Source organism: Furipterus horrens, unplaced genomic scaffold (genome assembly GCF_987537825.1).
Source record: "Furipterus horrens unplaced genomic scaffold, mFurHor1.1.pri manual_scaffold_17, whole genome shotgun sequence".
Lineage (NCBI taxonomy): Eukaryota > Metazoa > Chordata > Mammalia > Chiroptera > Furipteridae > Furipterus > Furipterus horrens.
Genome location: NW_028327187.1, coordinates 5,973,021 through 5,991,592, shown reverse-complemented (window position 1 = coordinate 5,991,592; position 18,572 = coordinate 5,973,021). Strand labels below are relative to the sequence as shown.

The 18,572-nt window shown below is 43.2% G+C and overlaps 1 protein-coding gene across 1 annotated transcript; it reads right to left on the bottom strand.

Moving 5' to 3' along the window:
• Nucleotides 1-617: 617 nt before the first annotated feature.
• Nucleotides 618-18,178, bottom strand: CYSLTR1 (cysteinyl leukotriene receptor 1). Its single transcript, XM_090264529.1, has 4 exons — nucleotides 18,042-18,178; nucleotides 14,810-14,876; nucleotides 7,112-7,184; nucleotides 618-3,061 (listed from the first exon to the last, which is right to left on the bottom strand). Exon 4 carries the CDS (start codon nucleotides 3,032-3,034, stop codon nucleotides 2,012-2,014), a length of 1,023 nt encoding a protein of 340 aa, XP_090120655.1. The 5' UTR covers nucleotides 3,035-3,061; nucleotides 7,112-7,184; nucleotides 14,810-14,876; nucleotides 18,042-18,178; the 3' UTR covers nucleotides 618-2,011.
• Between the last annotated feature and the right edge of the window lie 394 nt (nucleotides 18,179-18,572).

Sequence of the window (18,572 nt, the reverse complement as noted above, 5' to 3'; positions counted from 1 at the left end):
CCTCCTCCTCTTCCTCCCTCTCAGACATGCATCTCCTGAGACTTGCAATCAGGGGAGCAGTGGGCAGTGGTAAGTCGTCCTGGCCTACCCCGACCCTGTCTCCGGGTCCCCCTTTTCTCTGATTTCTCAGCGAGCCAAAGCAGCCCAGCCTGGACTCGCTCCTGTTGCTTTTTCTATCCTAAGCCCTTCCGTGTTTCACTGGCCCCAGCTTTAATAAACATACTCTGTAAACAAACAAAAAAAACCCTTATAGACACAGACAACAGTAAGGTGGTTACCAGAGGGAAGAGGGTAGAGGTAGTGAAGGGTAAATGGGGTCAGCATGGTTCCAAAAGATGATTTGACTGTGGGTAGTGGGCACACAATGCAATACATAGATCATGTGTCATAGAAATGTACACTCGAAACCTTTGTAATCTTATTAACCAATATCACCCCTGTGCATTTAATTTAAAAAGAGAGAAAAATGGACATCAGTTATTACTATGTCTTTGAGGTCCTCTGTCCTTATGTTTTGAGTGTTTACTCAGTGTGTTTGCAACATTAGATGTGAAATAGAAATAACATACACATTTAGAAAGAAGTTCTCTTTTCATAACTACTTTTTTCTTCACCATTATCTTTTATTTCCTCTGAGGTAACGTGTCTTTTGAAATGCAGAATTAAGGAACAGACCACGATTTGGCAAAAGCTTGTCATGAATATTATATTTCAGCCATAAAGGTTTTTTTTTTTCTGCTTCAAGAACAAATCTTCCACTCTAATATACAAACCATTGTAAACATGTCCTTGATATTCCTGTCAACATGCCAATAAAAAAGTAAAAAGGATAAAACGCTAATAAAGCTTATAATTAACTTTCATTCATAAATGGATATCATAGAGCAAAATCTCTTACATATAGTTATACATATAGGCATAAATATAAGAATTCCTTAAAACAGTTTGTAATGTCAACATTTAATTTTTTTCTGAAAAACTCATTGTAGATACTTTTGATCCCAGGAATAAGCACGTGGAAAAGTAGACCCCTTTTCATCTACTTTAGATAAATTTTTAATTACTTCTGTTCAAAGATGGAAGTGCCGGTTGTCTGGATTCTTAAGGAAGGTCTGCGTGTCATCTAGGGAGAGAATGCCCTATAGCAGCTGTTCTCAACCTGTGGGTCGCGACCCCTTTGGGGGTCAAACGACCCTTTCACAGGGGTCACCTAAGACCATCGGAAAACACATATATAATTACATATTGTTTTTGTGATTAATCACTATGTTTTAATTACGTTCCATTTGTAACAATGCAAATACATCGTGCCTATCAGATATTTACATGATGATTCATAACAGGAGCAAAATGACAGTTATGAAGTAGCAACAAAAATAATTTTATGGTTGGGGGTCACCACAACACGAGGAACTGGATTAAAGGGTCGCGGCATTAGGAAGGTGGAGGACCACTGGTCTATAGGAACCTCAATAGTTAAGGAAAACTTCACCATTCTCCTTTTGGGGGCCCGAGTCAGGAGTGGAAGAAATTTGGACAGAAACTGGCCTTTGACCAGGTTTCTCTTCCTTGGTTTCCAGACAGTACATCGCATGGAGCCTTTGGGGCCATTTGGCTGACTGCTGGGGTGGATATGTTAGTTTTGATTGAGAGCTATTTGCTAATTTTATATCTTCAAAGGCTAGTTCTTATCCCTTGTAAAGCTTTTATCTGAGGGGGAAATCCTTGGTCCTGGGCCCATTTTTAAAGTGCCAATATACAAGTATTCTTCACCTCTTGGCAAATGATCAAATTTACAACGTAGTTAATAGTCGTGGGCTGAAATTTTAACCCTTAAAATGCTTTTAGGACCTCTCATAATGTAGATGCATAAATGAGATAAATTTATAGGCACACATCTAGGTAAGTATTTGTAAATTATTAATGGAAATTGTTATTTTTATAGTAATCATTTGAAAGCATTTGCTCAGGAAATTATATTTTGTTCCTCGGCACTGGAGATGGATTTAGATTATTCTTTACATATTTCATCTTCTTTTTCTGGCAACGAGGCCTTCTTCTTGGGCAGATAACTCATGCTGGATGAAGAATGCTTTCTAAATGTAGACAGCCTTCTCCTAAAGTTCCCCCCCGAAAAGAAATACAGGAGAGGGTCAAAGCAACAATTTGACGCAGCCAGAGACAAGGTTATGACCACTGACTTCTGCATTCTCAGAATGGAGTCGCAGGGTTTAGTTTTGTTGTACAAAAAGTGAAGGTGGATGGTACGTTGGATGTGGTACGGCATGAAGCTGATCAGGAAGGCGGCTGTCACGATTATAATCATCGCTATCGCCTTTTTACGACTTGGTAGGTTTTTCCTCATTGAATTTTTTAGTAAGGTCAAAATGATCATTGTGTAACAGACAATTATAATAATAAAAGGGATGATAAATCCAATAAGCAAGGACACATAATGCAGGATGAAAACATGTTTTTTAGACTGATTGTCCTGTGGAGGCTCGAAGCACTTGGTATGGTTTTTCCCATCTTTATAAGTTTTGGACATTAAGAATGGAGAACTGGTCAAGATCACAAAAATCCAAATGCCAGCGCACACTAACCTGGCTTTTTTCTGTGTCACCAAATTAATATTCCGGACTGGGAAAACAATGGCAATGCACCGGAAGAAGCTCATGGCTGTCATAAAGAAGATGCTACAATAGAGGTTGACATACAAGGCATAGGTGCTGAGGCGGCACAAGAAGTCACCAAAGAACCAAATGCCTTTGTGAACATAGTAGACCACGCGGAGGGGCAGTGTACACACGCAGAGTAGATCCGCTACTGCTAAATTAATCATGTATATTTGGAAGGCTGACTTCTCGTGATATGTTTTTATGAGGACACAGAGCACAAAGCCATTGCCAAAGAAACCCACGACAGAGATCATAGAGTACAGGGTGGAATACACTTGATTGCGGAAGTCATCAATAGTGGCATTACACGTTTGACTGCTGGCAGGTGATACTGTCAGGTTTCCAACTCCATCCATGATTTTCTAGGAATGTCTGCTTGGTGCCTACAATATACACACACACATATATTTATAAAAACCTTGTCAATTTTTACCAGACCATAAATAACAGGAGGTACTAAGGTTTCACTTTATAATGTTACTCTGTATGCAATGTGACCATGGCAGGAGGCAAGGGGGGTGGGGCAATGAGGGGGGATTCAACTGCACCTTGTCCCCAGGAGAAGCACTCTTTTTTTTTTTCTTCCACTTCCCACGCATGTTTGCCTGATGGACTTCCTCTTAATCTTCAAGACCCAGCTACAACAGCTCGCTTTAAGTATTATTACTCCAGTACTAAAAAAATATTTTATTTCCTTATTTTTAGAGAGAAGGGGAGGGAGAGAAAGAGAGGGATAGAAACATCCATGTGCATGAGAGGTACCTCTATCGGTTGCCTTTTGCACGCCCCCAACGGGGGACCTGACCTACAACCCAGGCATGTGCCCTGCCTGGGAATTGAACCGGTGACTTTTTGATTCGTAGACAGACAATCCACTGAGCCACACCAGCTAGGGCTGTAAATCTTCCCTTTAAGTGAGTTTCTTTTTCAATTAGAGAAAAGCTCTAAAGAAAGTAGTTTCATAAATAGTAATTTATCTGTCTATATATCTACCTATCAATCATCTATCATTATTGGAAGAGCACTGAATTAATTCTTCTGGAAAATAACATCTGGGTGAAAATTCATGGTTCTCCCAAGAAGAGAGCTTACTAGGTACCACCTGCTGGGCCTTGGCCGTACCTAGGGAAAATAATTGGGTTTGTTGTTAATGGAACTCACTCCCCTGAGGGAAAATGTTAATGTAGAATATGGTTGACTATTTGGAACCACAGACTACTGCGGCTGGAGATCTTTTAGAAGCCATCCAACTATTTTAATGAGGAAAATACTTACAAAGAGGCGAAATGCATTTCTAAAATCTGTACCATACTTTAGGTCTCTGAGGAAAGATGGAGCATAACTCGTTGGCATATACTGTGTGAGTAGATTGTTGTAGCTGTTCGTCCTAGTTCTCTTCCTAGGCTCACACTCCGAATCTTCGTGGTGGACAATACATGATCATTTCTCTTATAGCAATGCGCTGTTTCTTGCTCTAGCCTAGTTCAGCCATGCCAGGGCAGTTAATCAGGGCAACCAGTAACTATTGCTATGCTCGGGCAAAGGGGGATAAGATAGTGTGGAAGCAGTGGTTTCTTTAGTGTCCCTCCAGATTCTTTTCCTTTATTCTTTAGGAAAGCAGGAGCAACTCATCAATATATAATATGGTAGATAACCATTGGTTGAAGTCTAGTTTGCTCCAGGGTAAGAGAGGAGTTGGCGTTTGTAAGGTGAGTGGACTGCTTGAGCCTGTGAGGACTGCCAGCAGGGGAGGAGACTGATCTTGTCTGCATTGGGGACACAGACAGCTGTGCTGGTGGTTGTAGGCAGGATATAACTTCCCAGCCTTACTGCTGCTAGCAATTATATTTGCTGCTGAGATGTGCCATCCATCCATCCATCCATCCATCCATCCATTCATCCAGGCTACTTCCATATTTTCCTTTCATTAAAAATGTTATTATTGCCCTGGCTGGTGTGTGGCTCAGTGGATTGAGTGCTGACTTGAGAACCAAAGGGTCTCTGGTTCGATTCCCAGTCAGGGCACAGGCCTGGGTTACGGGCCAGGTCCCCAGGTCGGGGCCCGCGAGAGGCAACCACACATGGATGTTTCTCTCCCTCTTTTTCTCCCTCCATTCCCCTCTCTCTAAAAATAAATAAATAAAATCCTAAAATAAAGTTACTATTTTCACCAAGAACTCTTGGCATATGATAAAACATTGAAGATGAATCATTCTGAGGGTGGATATCTTAAGATGATAGGGAAAAATGACTTCCCTCTTCCCTCTATCGTTTCGTAAACCTCTGCATTAGTTCTCAGTTTGCTTTCCAGTTCCCTGCCCTTTTCAGCGTCTGTCCCCTGAACTCGGGTGTAATTGTGAAAGAAAGGGAAACCGCCGAAACTTAACCTGGTCCTGTAAGCCTTGTATCCGGTTGTCCCCGCAAAGAGCAGTGTGATGTGTGAAGCACTAGGTGGCGCTGTTGAGATTGTTCGCGGAGCCTTTGTGTGACGTCCTACGCCTGCAAGGATATTCGATCATTACCACCTTTCCTTCCTGCCACCATCGACCCTCACTCTACCTTGCCACAGACCCTTTCCAGAATAATTTCCCGTACATCAGAGCTTCCAGTTGTGCCATGGACTTGCTCTAGAGCCTTCACTGGTTCGTGGGTGCCTTCAGAATGAAATCCAGATTCCTTGGACATTTCCTACATGTTTTCCACCATGTGCTTATCTTTCTTCATGGATTTCTTCTACTAGACATGCTCTTTCCTCCATCTTTGTGCAAAAGCTACCATCCTTCAGCTTAAACGACACCTTCTCGATCAAGGCTTTCCTCAGCCTGCGTCCAAAGTAATTTCTATGTTTTTCCCTCCCAGGGAACTTTAAATTTATCTTGCAGATCAATGATTTGTATGACTATATTATTATCTTCCCTCACAGACTATCTGTATGCTATATAAGAAGTCATCACGTGCAGGGCTAACACATATGTACTTTGCCCATAAGTGCTCAATAAATATTAATTGAGTGAATGAGGAAATGAAGGATGGTACAAGTTTATGAGTTGAAAGAATTATTTATCATTCAGAATCACTTAAAGTTACCTTTTCATTCTAATACAATTACTGGGTTGGCCAAAAATTCTTTTGTGTTTTTTCCATACGATGGCTCTAGTAGCACTTAGTTGTCTTTAACTTCAGACAAAACGATTTTGTTAGATTGTATTGTGACAGCTGTCATAGCAGTGTGCATGAACAAAAACTGGTAAATTTTTATGTCCCATTTTAATATTGAAGATAGAAAAAAAATGCTCAGCCTTTCCAGTATATTATGCTTCATGATTTCAAGAAAGGTAAAAATGGAACTGAAACGCAAAAAAAAAAAAAAAAAAAAAAAGATTTGTGCCTGTATGGAGAAGATGCTATGACTGATTGAATGTGTCAGAAGAGGTTTGCAAAGTTTCGTGCTGGAGATTTCTCACTGGACGATGCCCCACGGTCAGGGAGACCAGTTGCAGTTGATAGCGATCGGGTTGAGGCATTGAGAACAGAGGAGACAGCTGACATACTCACAATATCCAAATCAACAGTTATTAGTGAAAACGAAAAATGTGTCTTTTATTTTATGGGAAAAACTATAAATGGACTTTTTGGCCAACCCAATGAAAAGGTTTCCAGCCTCAGAGCTTATAGTGGTTCTGTTAAGTATAGTCGCTTCCTAGAGTTTCAAGGAAGGTACTAAACCAGAAGGCTTAACTGTAAGATTAAAAAAATTCATATCTTGATACAGAGTAATCATTTGTTAAATATTATAAATACATTTGAAATTTTCAGATCATTGAATGAAACATACCAAATAAAACTGATAAAGAAATTAACAAAAAAACAAAGACACATATAGTATTAGTCCCATTAATAAACTTTCTAGTCCTTGCAGTCCAAAGTCAGATTTCCTAGTAATGTATATATTAAGGCTCAATTGTTTACTTATAACTAAGTCAGTGACTTAGATCATTAAAAAAGACTATAAAACTCTCAAACAAAAAATAAATCCTAGAGGGAAGGCATCATTTAGTCCAAGCCAGTCATTTTTACACATGATGGCTTTGCTTGTCTTAAACAGCATTTAATTCATTCTTATAGAAGTATTGTGATCCCTCAATGATAAGACCCACACCATGTGGAGACAGAGATGCCTAATATCCCATCCCTGCCTTCAAGAAGCTCACAGCCTTATGGGGACAGGAGCGATGGCTCAGAAATGCAGAGAGGTTACAATACAATTTTAAGACCCATCTTAGCACACGACCAATGGATTATAAGTTGATTAATATAAACAAGCAATAAACATAAGTCAAATGAATTTTTAGTGCTGACGATGAAGGAAGTTACTTCGTTAAGGTGCTTGGCAAGTGAAGAAAACAAGAATTATTTAGAAAATGGAGCCATACCTCTTCCTGGCACAGCAACACTCTTCACAAGGGTTCTGGTTCGTGGTCAGTGCCTCTTGGAATGACGCTTATACTAAAATCATAGGATTGACAAGGAAGTTAACGGCATTAAAGAAGCAGTCCACCTGGCTTCTGTGGCTCAGGGGATTGAGCACTGGCCTGGAAACCAAGTGTCGCTGGTTCGATTCCCAGTCAGGGCACGTGACTTGGTTGCACGTCAGGTCCCCAGTTGGGGGCGCAAGTGAAAGGCAACCACACAGTGATGTTTCTCTCTCTCTCTTTCTCCTTTCCCTGCTCTCTAAAAACAGTTAAATAAAATAAAAATGACAACAAATTTGCAGTATTAAAAAAAAAAAAAGAGTTAAAAAAAAAAAAGAAGCAGTCCAGAATGGTCATGGGAGCTTAGCAGCCTTACGTACAGATCCAAGTGAATGATGGGACATCTAAGCGCTACTGACAAATTTAGCACTAGTTGTTGGGTTCCATGCCACATTCTTTTATCTCCATTCATCTCGACATCCTCAGGGGCAAAACTTGGGATACAGACCAGGGATGATCACTGAAGTTGACTTCTGTGTAGCTTCCATAGCTAAAGATGAACACAGTATTTTAAAAATACTATTTTTTGTGCCCTGGCTTGAGTGCCAGCCTGCAAACCAAAGGGTCGCCGGTTCGATTCCCAGTCAGGGCACATGCCTGGGTTGCAGGCCAGGTCCCCGGTTGGGGGTGCGCAAAAGGCAACTGCACAGTGATGTTTCTCTCCCTCTCTTCCTCTAACCCCCAAGCCCCCTCCCACCTGGAAGCCATCAGTTTGTTGTAAGCCTACTTAAAAAAAACATTTTTTAGAGAGAAGGGGAAAGAAGGGAGAAAGAGGAGGAGAGAAATATCAATTGGTTGTCTCTCACACATGCCCCAAATTGGGACCTGGCCCACAACCCAGGCATGTGCCCTGACTGGGAATCGAACCGGCGACCCTTTGGTCTGCAGGTTGGCGCTTAATCCACTGAGCCACACTAAGCAGGGCATAAGCAGGCTACTTTTAATGGGGAGGACAGAGTTTCTATTAAGGCAAAGAAGTGGTGGGAGAATTATTTGAAGAGGGTTAGTATGCAGTAGAACTTGTAGTGGAAAGAGGGTCCAGAGGGCAAAGGGAGGAAAGCGTTAGTAGGAAGGTTAGACATGGAAGGAAGAATGCGGGAGGAAGCGCACGCTGTTCTCAGGATGTCAGAACCTTGGAAAGCAGTACACCAAAGAGGTCAATGGTGGGAACTACAGAATTTGATGTTCTATTTCTACTTACTTTGTGTTTCTACTTCTGTTTACTTTTTCTTAGAGTAATTTCTGTATTTGTCTAATGTCTGCTAAATTATAGACTTTTAAAAAAGGTTTTACTCATTTACTTTTAGAGAGAGGGGAAGGGAGGGGGAAAGAGAAGGAGAGAAAAAGCAATGTACAAGAGATACATAGATTGGTTGCCTCTCGCTTGCCCCCAACTGGGGATGCAGCCCGCAACCCAGGCACGTGCACTGACTGGGCATCGAACCTGCGACCTTTTGGTTCACAGGCCAGAGCCCAATCCACTGAGCCACCCCAGCCAGGGCTATAGACTTTCTGAAGACAAAACTAGACCTAATTAATATGAATAGTTTCTGTAGAACCTAACAAGGAGCATTATACTTGGTGCCCAATAAGTGTGTTAAATCAGACTAACTCATTTCAAAATTGCTTCATGGAGGCACATTAGATGTTATAGTTCATTTATTATATTACTTTTTTATTTTTCCTTTGGTGTAATTTTGAAACAGCTAACAGGGTTTTTATTTTTTATTTTTGCAGAACATCTTACCAAAGCAAAAAAGTACAGCTTGTATGAGAGCTAAATATAAACTTCTTGTTCCTCATCCAGCTCAAATGATGCGCAAGTCTCACAGCAGAATCGTGATTTACTGTGGATCAGCTGAAAGTGGGTCCTGTAGGTTCAACTAGATTCCTCGAAAACAGTGATTAAATACATATTTTCATGTTTTCTTTTTCCTCTTTTGCTTCCTCTTGTACTTCTCCACATTTCTTCTAGAATGGTTAACGCAGTGCTTTGCAGAGCAGGGCGATAATGGGTGGCTAGTGAAATTCTATGCCATTCTCTTAAGAACATATTGACCCATGTCACTAAAATGTGCCCTTTGTTATTCCCAGAATAGATGGCAGTTTGAGCCAGAAGTGATTGCTGAGATAACTGTTCCAGTCAATTTTTACATTTGAAACAACTGAACCCTGGGGATGATAGAGTGGTGACAGGGCTGACACTGGAAGCCAGGCATTACAGTCATCCATCTAGTTGTGCTCCTATACTGCTGCCCCAATACCAGCCCTTCTTTTTTTTTATATGATTTTATTTTTATTTCGTTTTAGAGAGAAGGGAAGGGAGGGCGAAAGAGAGGGAGAGAAACATCCACGTGTGGTTGCCTCTTGCACGCCCCCATCCGGGGACCTGGCCCACAACCCAGGCATGAGCCCTGACTGGGAATTGAACTGGTGACCTTTCAGTCCGCAGGCCGTCACACTATCCACTGAGCCACACCAGCCAGGGCTCACTTGAAGCTTTATCTCTCATTTTTAACTGCCTATTAGATTGCTTTTCTTGAGTTGCATGCCTTGTTCTCAGTTTCAAATGCTTATTGACAAATATGTTTTTTCTTCCAAAATCAACTTCTCCACCTGATTTTTCTTTTCTTTTCTTTTCATGGACATGAATAGTCTTCCAGTCATTCAGGCACAGAACCTGGGAGTCATATTTGATGCCACTCCATCCTGACCTCATCCTTCACGTGTGAATTCCAAGTGTTGTTCATTATTTTATTGCAGTACCTCCCGATTCTCTCTTCCACCAACTTAGTTCAGGATTCTTATCTCATCATGCCTTGGCTAGTTGAATATACTTGAGCTATGCGTCCCCTCTCACCCTTACATGAAAGGTCAAAGAGGTGAACTTGGCAGTTTTGTACTTGTCATTCAAGATTCAAGTTGAAGTTTTTCTCTACAAACGCCTCCTTGCCCATGGTTCTATTATCTTACTTTTTACAGCGCCGTGATTACTCTTTTAGCTTACGTATCTGCCATACCCATTTAGATAGTGAGCCCATTAATGACAGCGAGTCTGCTTGATTACTTTTTCCTTTCTTCCTCTCCTAATTGAGCAACTTGGGAAGAGTAACTGTGCCATTAGGTGCTTTTGAGTAATAAGAGTATTTAACTCCCTGGTTGCTGTGGCTCAGTGGCTTGAGTGTCGGCCTGTGAACCAAGTATCACTGGTTTGATTCCCAGTCAGGGCCCATGACTAGGTTGCACGTCAGGTCCCCAATTGGGGGCGCGAGTGAGAGGCAACCACACACTGATGTTTCTCTCCCTCTCTTTCTCCTTTCTCCTCTCTCTACAAATAAATAAATAAACAAAACAAACAAATAAATAAATAATAATAAAAAAAATTATTTAACTCCCCAGCATGGGAATCTAAAGGGTCAAGGGGGGGTGGAATATGCTTTTTGTGTGGAAATGTAGGTGTCATTGTGCAAGGGTCTAGATAATGGTGTAAGGTGGAAGTGACATGTGGACACGTCTAGTAGGGTAAGTCCATTTAAAAACTCTGAAAAATCTGGAAACAGTATGGGGCCCCATGACTTGTGAACGGACACCTTACGAGCCATTGGAAAAGGAAGAAAGATGGCTGGGAAGATGAATCCACACACTTAGAAGAAAGACGCTGTAAAGAGCTTAAAATGAACAAGCAAACAGAAAAGACAGAAGTAGTCTGGTGAGGCCAAAGGAGAGTTCAAAAGTGGCCCAGGCCCGAGATCGATAGAATCTAAAGACCCAAGGACATGTGTGACAATAGGACTGAGTGAAACTGATAATGGTTGTTTTTGAACCCAGCCGACTGGAGAGACCGAGAGATTAAATCAGTATCTGGGTGTAGTTTTATGACTATTAAGTTGAATTGGGTCCCCAAGACTTCCTTTACCTTTCTAGTAACTGTCAGCGAGCACTGGATGGTCTGCATGTGCTGGAGGAGGGCCAGCCGGGCTGGGGTGATAAGGGCAGGGCCTGAGCAGAAGAGGAAGTGGGAGAGGTTGCAGCTTGGGGCTCAGCCCTGTGAGCAGATGCTCCTTCCACTTTTGCTGAGCAGCAGCAAGAGGCAGGAAACATAGTGTTCGTGTGAGTGCTGCTCAGCGGGGGCCCTGCTTTCCTTGGGTCACCTCCCCAGAACCCTTCACTCCTCTTCTCCGTGTACCTTACTGTTGTTCAAAGAAAAAAGTCAGTTGTACTGTTCATCCCGAAAGCCTGAGCTCAGGGAGGTGAGGGGCCGAGGGACAAGGCCCCCTCCCAGCTTTACTGCGGGCTAATTGATGAAGAAAACGGTCCGCTATTGAAAGTGTACGACGTGATAATTTGATACAGGTCTGCACTGTGAAGGGATCCTCTCCAAGGAAATTAACTGGGACAATGCTTTATTAATTTTTTGATGCGGCAGGGATTTGTTGGAAGGATGCATGAATGGATCAGCAATTGCGAGTAGTTTGTCCACCAGAAAGCACGATATGGTTGTAACTCTTTCTACGGTTTTCTTTCCTGCTCATACGAGGCTGAGCTCCGGTTCCACTTCCTGACACCAACTTTGACCACCCATTCCGTGCTCGCGTCTCTGTTCTTTGAACTTGTATTATGTTTGTTTGTACTGATGGAACCAGGGGTCCCCCAAAGTCCCCACAGCCCGTGGTTCTGGGACTGGGGGGAAGGGGCCAGTGCAGCCTTGAAGGTACTTTGCATATCCGTGGCGGGTAGCTAGTGCCTCAGTTATGCTAATGGCTATGGGCCTGCACAGCGCCAAGGAGATGGGGGAGGCTTTGACCCTAGAATGGCGACAAAAAAGCTAACGGGCCTGCGCGAGGTTCTGGGAGCGGCCAGGACCGGTCACCACACTGACTGTGTCACCGGCCGCGGTCAGGGTTTAAAACGGAAGGTGGCAGCCATTTTGGGAGCGGAGCCACGTGGTTTTGAAAGGAGGCAGGGGCATCACACAAGCCCTCACGGGGTCTGCTGTGTAGGAAGAGAGCCATGATGGGGCAGCCAGGCAGCTTTGCAGGAGGGCTGGGCCGTCATGGCAGAGGCCGTGCGACCTGGGCCAGCAGGAGAGCAGGCCCGCCGCTGCCGTGATCGTGCCCGCTCCCGCTGACTCCGAGGCCACCAGGGACTCCGCCTTGCAGACCCGGACTCTACCTGCACTCTCGTAACTTGGGACATGCGGAGAGGACACTGTCTTAGGACTCGTGCCTTTCCTGGACTTCTCCACGATCCAGTGCAACATGACACATGCTTTCCTGGACTGTTACATGGAGGCTGATGACATTGTAACCCAGATCCTGAAGGACAGAGCTGGCAGACAAAGGAGGGGGAAGTACTGGGCTTGGTTTGTGCGTCTGGCCTTTTGGGGAGCAAGGGAAGTGCTGGGTTCCGTGGGAGGACAGGGCTCCAAGCAGGAGCTCCCAGTGCCCTCCCCAGGTTGGAATATTGTAAATAAAGAGCTGTTTTTTTCAACCCTAATTGCTGGGCCTTACACCCAGGTGCCACATGAACGAAGCCCACTTTGCTTGGTAACACTGATGATATGCCAGTTAACATTCTAATACCTCACATTGTACTTGTTAATGCGTAGGAATCTTGTCTCCTTAAGCAGACTGTGAACTACCCTAAGACAGAGAGAAAAAGTCCAGCCTTTTTTTCCCTTAAGCTCCGTGAACGCCACACGTCGCCTATCACAATGGTTTTGCATATAGAAACATGTGCAATAGATATTGAGTGGTTGGTTACTGATGGCCTAGAGCAAAACTCTACAACCTCCATGGGGTTTTAATCTCTCAACAACCAGGCTTGTCCTGATGATCCCGGTGGCTTTCCTCCATGGAGTAAAAGGTCTCAAGGGAAGGAGTAGAAACGTCCTTATCACAATGAGCAGCTTTTGCACTTGACATTTTTGGGGCCATGCTTAGCAGCATTGAGAAACTACAGCGGAGTGGATACTGCGTTGCTGACAAGTCTAAGCTGGTTCTGCTCTAGGAGATTATTCATCCCTAAAGGGAGGGAGGACATCCCCCTCATCAAACTGGGCCACTCTGTTGGCAGCTGGAGTCCCAATGCAGGAGAAAGCCGCAGTCCGAAAGGGACTTGGACTGTCACTGAGCGCTAATAACGCAGCGCGCCCCTCGTGTAGTGCTGTGACCCAAATATTTATGCTGTGTAATCAGAAGCAAGCGATGCATAAGCACTGACTTGAAGGGGAAATGCAGGTCACAGAACGGCAATGGGGATGTTCAGGGGTGCGTGAGCGGTGGGAGAACAGAATGGGGAGTTCTAGCCTTAGCCTGGGTGGCAGAAACGTGTCATAGACAGATAGCGTGCTTTGAACTGACTGGAGGGTGTAAGCCTCCATCTGCCTAATTACCAGAAACTCGCAGTCCCTGTGAGTTCTGAGGCCCTGGCTCCCAGCTGACTCTGAGGCCTGCCTCTTAACTTCTCGGTATTTAGATACCTGGGTGTTGGAAGTGAAATAATTATTCTCTAGGAGATTGCTCTTTGCTGAAGGCCTGTGTCTTACGCAAGAATTCAAATTCAGGTTCAACACACAGGGTAACTGTTTTGGAACGGAAAGAAGCTTTTAATATTTCCCGCGGCCTGAACTTCGTAGGAGCTTTGGAATAAGTACATGAGAGAGAGGTGTCCGAGATGTCTGTCGTCATTGGCAGTCCCATCCCCTGTACCCTGTGGGACCCGTGACAGCACAGAAACAACCCTTTGTAAAAACGGAAGCTGCCAGTATGAAATAATGAGAAGTCTTAACATGTCGTACATGTTAGACATCTCAAAATGTAATTCCAAACTGGATTTTGTTTCCTTTTTAGGGAAAAGTGGTTGAAGGAAGATAAAAGCCAGTCTGCCGACGCCAGGGGATTCTTAAGAGTCTAGACCTCAGCTCCATTTCCTTTTCCATCAGCCGCATTTCAGGAGGAGCTCAAGTGTCTGGGATATGTTCATTCCACACACACTCTAAATAAGATAATATTTTATTCAGCAAAAGGAAAACCAGCTCTGTGCTTAAGTGCCCAAGGGTCTATAGTTCTTCTTCTGTTTTGTCTCTTTCCCCCTATTTCGAGCAGGGCCCCTTCCTAACTTCTCCTAAGTATTTATTGATTTTTCTTTTTCTTTTCTCTCATATGAACTCCCCCCTGATTACAGAAGCAAAGCTGGTGGGGCACAAAGAATGGAGGTATCGAGAGAGGATGAGGTGAAATGAGGAAGCCAGACAGAGGGGTTTTGAGGTGCACGACTTATATATAATCCGTGGTCTTCTCTATCAACCTGGAAAGCGGTCTCAACTGAAGGCAAAAATAATTGTTGGTTGACAGTGCTTTAGCACCAGTATTAAAACATAAGTGAATGGACTTAAGGTGTCTGAATTTCTAATCCGGTTAAATGGTTTTCTCCATTGCCTTTCCTGCAAGGATAATGATGTCCCACTGCCTGCTACGAGTCTGTCAGATTCCTAGCACTTGTATTTCCTCAGTGCAAATCAACAAATTGCCGTTCTGACCCAAGGGTCACTTTTGTAGGGTGGATTAGCAGGAATATGTCTCCTGGAAGTTTACTTACCCTGATTGAACTGGAAAAGCTGCTTCTCCCTGGCTTCCAAATCATACCATGTAGACATCCATGGAGCCTAAAAGCCAAATAACATTGGTTTGAGAGAGAAAGATGACTTCAGGTCTTGGCATTTTATGGAGAGACACATGCACTCTACCTACCCATGTATTCCGGGAACGTGATTTGTCTTATAACCAAATCTGTGGTTAGACGAGTGGCCTTAGGACCTGATGTGAAAATTGGTTTAGTCCTTGGCGCTTAATTCTAAGAGCAGTGGGCTTAATGGCAGTAATAGCTAATGAATAAAGGTGGAGAGTGTTTTCACAGAAATACTTCTTAAAGCGCTACTCTTAAATATTTTGTTCCTTTTGAAATTCACACGGAGGTTTGCGCACGGGTCGTACAGCTAGCGGTAACCAGAGGGCTGGATCCTACTGACAGGTCCTAGGAGTTGGATGACATTTGCTGATAACTTAGAGGAAGGCCCCGGATTAGAGGTATATTTTACTCTTGGGAGCAGCCAAATAGCTGGCCCTACTCCCATCGTGTGCTGTCAAGCTGGTTGTGTATTTTCACCTGGAATAGACTTTAAACAAAAACACTTTTAAATGGTGGTTTGTAGTTTTTGCAAGTTTCTTCCAAATTTACACTTATTATTTTAAAAGATCTAAAAAACATATGCCTATAAGCTTATTGCTGCAGTGGCTACGTGAGGAAACCAAACAGAACTGATATTCAGTAACTTGCCAAAGAATGTGTGGCCGATGACAAGGCAAAGCTAGGATGAGCTCCCAGTCATCCAGGCCATTTCTTTTCCATGGAAATTCAAGCGGCCACCGGGAGATTGCAGGATTTCCGACAAGAGTGCAAACTGAGTGATTCCTTGAGGCAAAATTTCTCCATGCCTGCTTATGTTAGAATAACTTAAGATTTATTGAGTGTTCACGGTGTGTATGCAGCACTGTGCTAGTTATTATTGGGAAGGGAAGATTTAAAAGACTAAATAACCTGATACCTTCCCTCAAGACACTTGTTATCTTTTGAGAAGAACTTTATTTCTGTGGCTCTTATTTCTTTGGACCCTCTTCTTCCTCTGGCCTGAAAATGTAGGCATGGCACCAATTTCAGTTCTCAGCCATCCTATAGATTTAATTTCCCTCAGTTGAGCCATTTATGTGACCTTGGCAATCAACCATACTCCCCAGATTTAACTTTGGTGTGCACCTTTTCTCCATCATTCGCATTCAGGGCCATTACTTCCAACCAGTCATAAGACATTGCTTCTTGGAATTTTTACCATCTCCCCAAACTCAACAGGTCGAAACAGAACTAATCATGCCTTGCACTCCCCGTTTCTATCCCCAGGTTACCTATTTCTAGGAAGAGTAGTAGCACTGCCCCCCAGAACCCACAGGTTCAAAGTTTCAGAGATGTCTCTGACTTGTTTCTTTCCTATGCTGCCTGTATTTAATCACTCAGCAATTTCCCTGTTATTCCTCATAAAGTGTCTTTTGAGTTCCCATCAAGCTAATCTGGAGCCTCATTAAAATCTACCCTGTAAGCGATCTCCTATTTCCACTTTTCTCCAGATATAGTCAGGTTATGAAACTCACCTCCTCAAAGTGTTGTTCATCAGTTATTCAAAGTTTGCTGAGAAGATTTCCCATTCAAAAGTGCCTGGAATTCAAGGTCTAATAAGCTAGTCTTACATTTCTATCCAAATTCGTTTCCTGTTATTCCTCAACTCAGTCCTTTTATGTAGCCAGTTCAGGCTCCCTGCAGGTACACCTGTCAGTTCCGCAAAGCTGGGAACTACCACTTCCCTTGCTTCATGCCACATACCGTAATCACACTTATTTAACTGGATTACAATGTGCTTGAGAAATTTTAATAAGAATATAAGACATAACAAAATAGATCCAAGTAGTGATCCGCACAGAGCCATGTTAGCTGAGAGATTCTGATAGTTACCCTTCATGGCATTAGATTCACAAGGCTGGATATGTACCTTAAGGATCGTGGCCGGTCCCTTAATCATTAATCCCAGTGATATAGCAAAGGCAGATTTATAATCTCCTGCACCACGGGAAAAACCTTGATTTTATACCAGATAACTAGTTCCTAAACACGTCAACAGTTCGATTAAATCTAGGGGGGGAAAGGTAGCAGAAAATGAAGTTGATAGTTCTGGGTTAGAAAGACACAGACGTGCAGGACACCGACTAGACTCAATCCGCAAACTTTCTTTAACCTACTGCTCAGTTTGCGTTCACTGGCTCCCAGCCTGATTTATTTTATTTGCAGGAACTCATGGGCATGCAATGCTGTCCCAAGTCCAGGTTTAGTTGCATTTTGTTTTTTAATAATCACCTGATAAATGTATGGTGTCGTGGCCTCTCTCTAGATTTCAAAACAATCAGAGCGCTGGAAGGCAGAAAGACTGCATTCAAAATTCAAGGATGTTCCTTTTTTTAGCTACAGACGGACCCACCAAACCATTTGTTGACCCTGAAAAACAAGCAGCTTCTTTGCTGCTCAGTAGATGAGTGCTCCTGGCTGACGATTTTGATTAAAATGTATGAGGTGTTGGCTGTGTGGTCAACCTGGTCCGTGTCAGATAGGTTTAAGATATTAAATAATCATGCAATTTTCTTATATTTGTTTGCAGTCTCTAGGCATAACTCGCCAATTTCTAGTTGTGTGGTATGCTTCGAGAATATTCCTTCACGTCTCTGAGTCCCTTTTCTCATTGTGAAACGTGGATAGTAATGCTTACCCTGTCTAAATTGCAGGATATCGAGAGGTTCCAGTGGGATCATGCATGTGAAACTGCCTTGTGAAAATGCCAGATAATTCTCCACTTTTCTACCTTCAGCAGTCATGCTACATTTTCTCTGAATACAGAAGGAAACTGCCACTACAGATTAGAGAAGCTCCATTAAGTCCTTAAAACAGGATTTGACAATATGCCCTGCATTTCTGACTTTATCGCAAAGGCGCTGGAAGCTTGCAGAGTATCCCGTCTGTATTTTGCCACTGCGAGCCCCTTCCTAGCAGAAGCACTGAACCATACTTGCTGACAGCCTGATTAGGTTATTGCATCTCCGATCAATAAATAAAGAAATCCAGTTTAAATTAGCAAGTAGGGCAGATCCCCCCCAGATCCCAAGAATTTGCTAAAATCAGTGACTTTTTACTACACACAGTTCTGGTCCTCACATTGAAGCTTGGATCGCCTTACCTGCAAGTTCAAGGTTGACACTTGAGGGTCCTTTTGCTCTTGCTCTCAGAAGCAAACTCCAGGTCTTCAGTAAATCCAATCCACCTGTTTCTTGGAGCGTTAAGCCGTCACTGGTGATCTGCGCAGCGAATCTGTATTACCTGTAGGGTCCTGAAAGTGTACTTCATTCACAGGGCGACTGCTCTGCAGGCAAGTGTCTTTGAAAAGATGGGTTGCTGCTGTTTTGAAGAGCAGAGGGGGTAGGGCACATGCTAGCCAATGTGTACAGATTCTTCTTCCTCTTTCAGATTAGTCTTCAAACTGTTTAAAGCATGGGTAAGTTTGGCTTCTCTGGTGCCAAGTGAGGGAGGGGTAGGCAGGAGGAGGGAGGAAGAATAGAAACTTGAGACTTGCAGGTTATTGTGTGTGTAAATGAGCTTTTATCCCCTGGCTCCAGCCACAGAGTCCTCAGGAAATCACACGGTTGCTCTGGGATGGGAAACAGGAAGGAATATACTCTGTCCAGCTATTCTCTCTGATTTTTATGACTTG

Excerpts from the sequence above, each read along its gene's own strand:
- CYSLTR1 (XM_090264529.1), bottom strand. The coding sequence starts at position 3,034 with ATGGATGGAGTTGGAAACCTGACAGTATCACCTGCCAGCAGTCAAACG.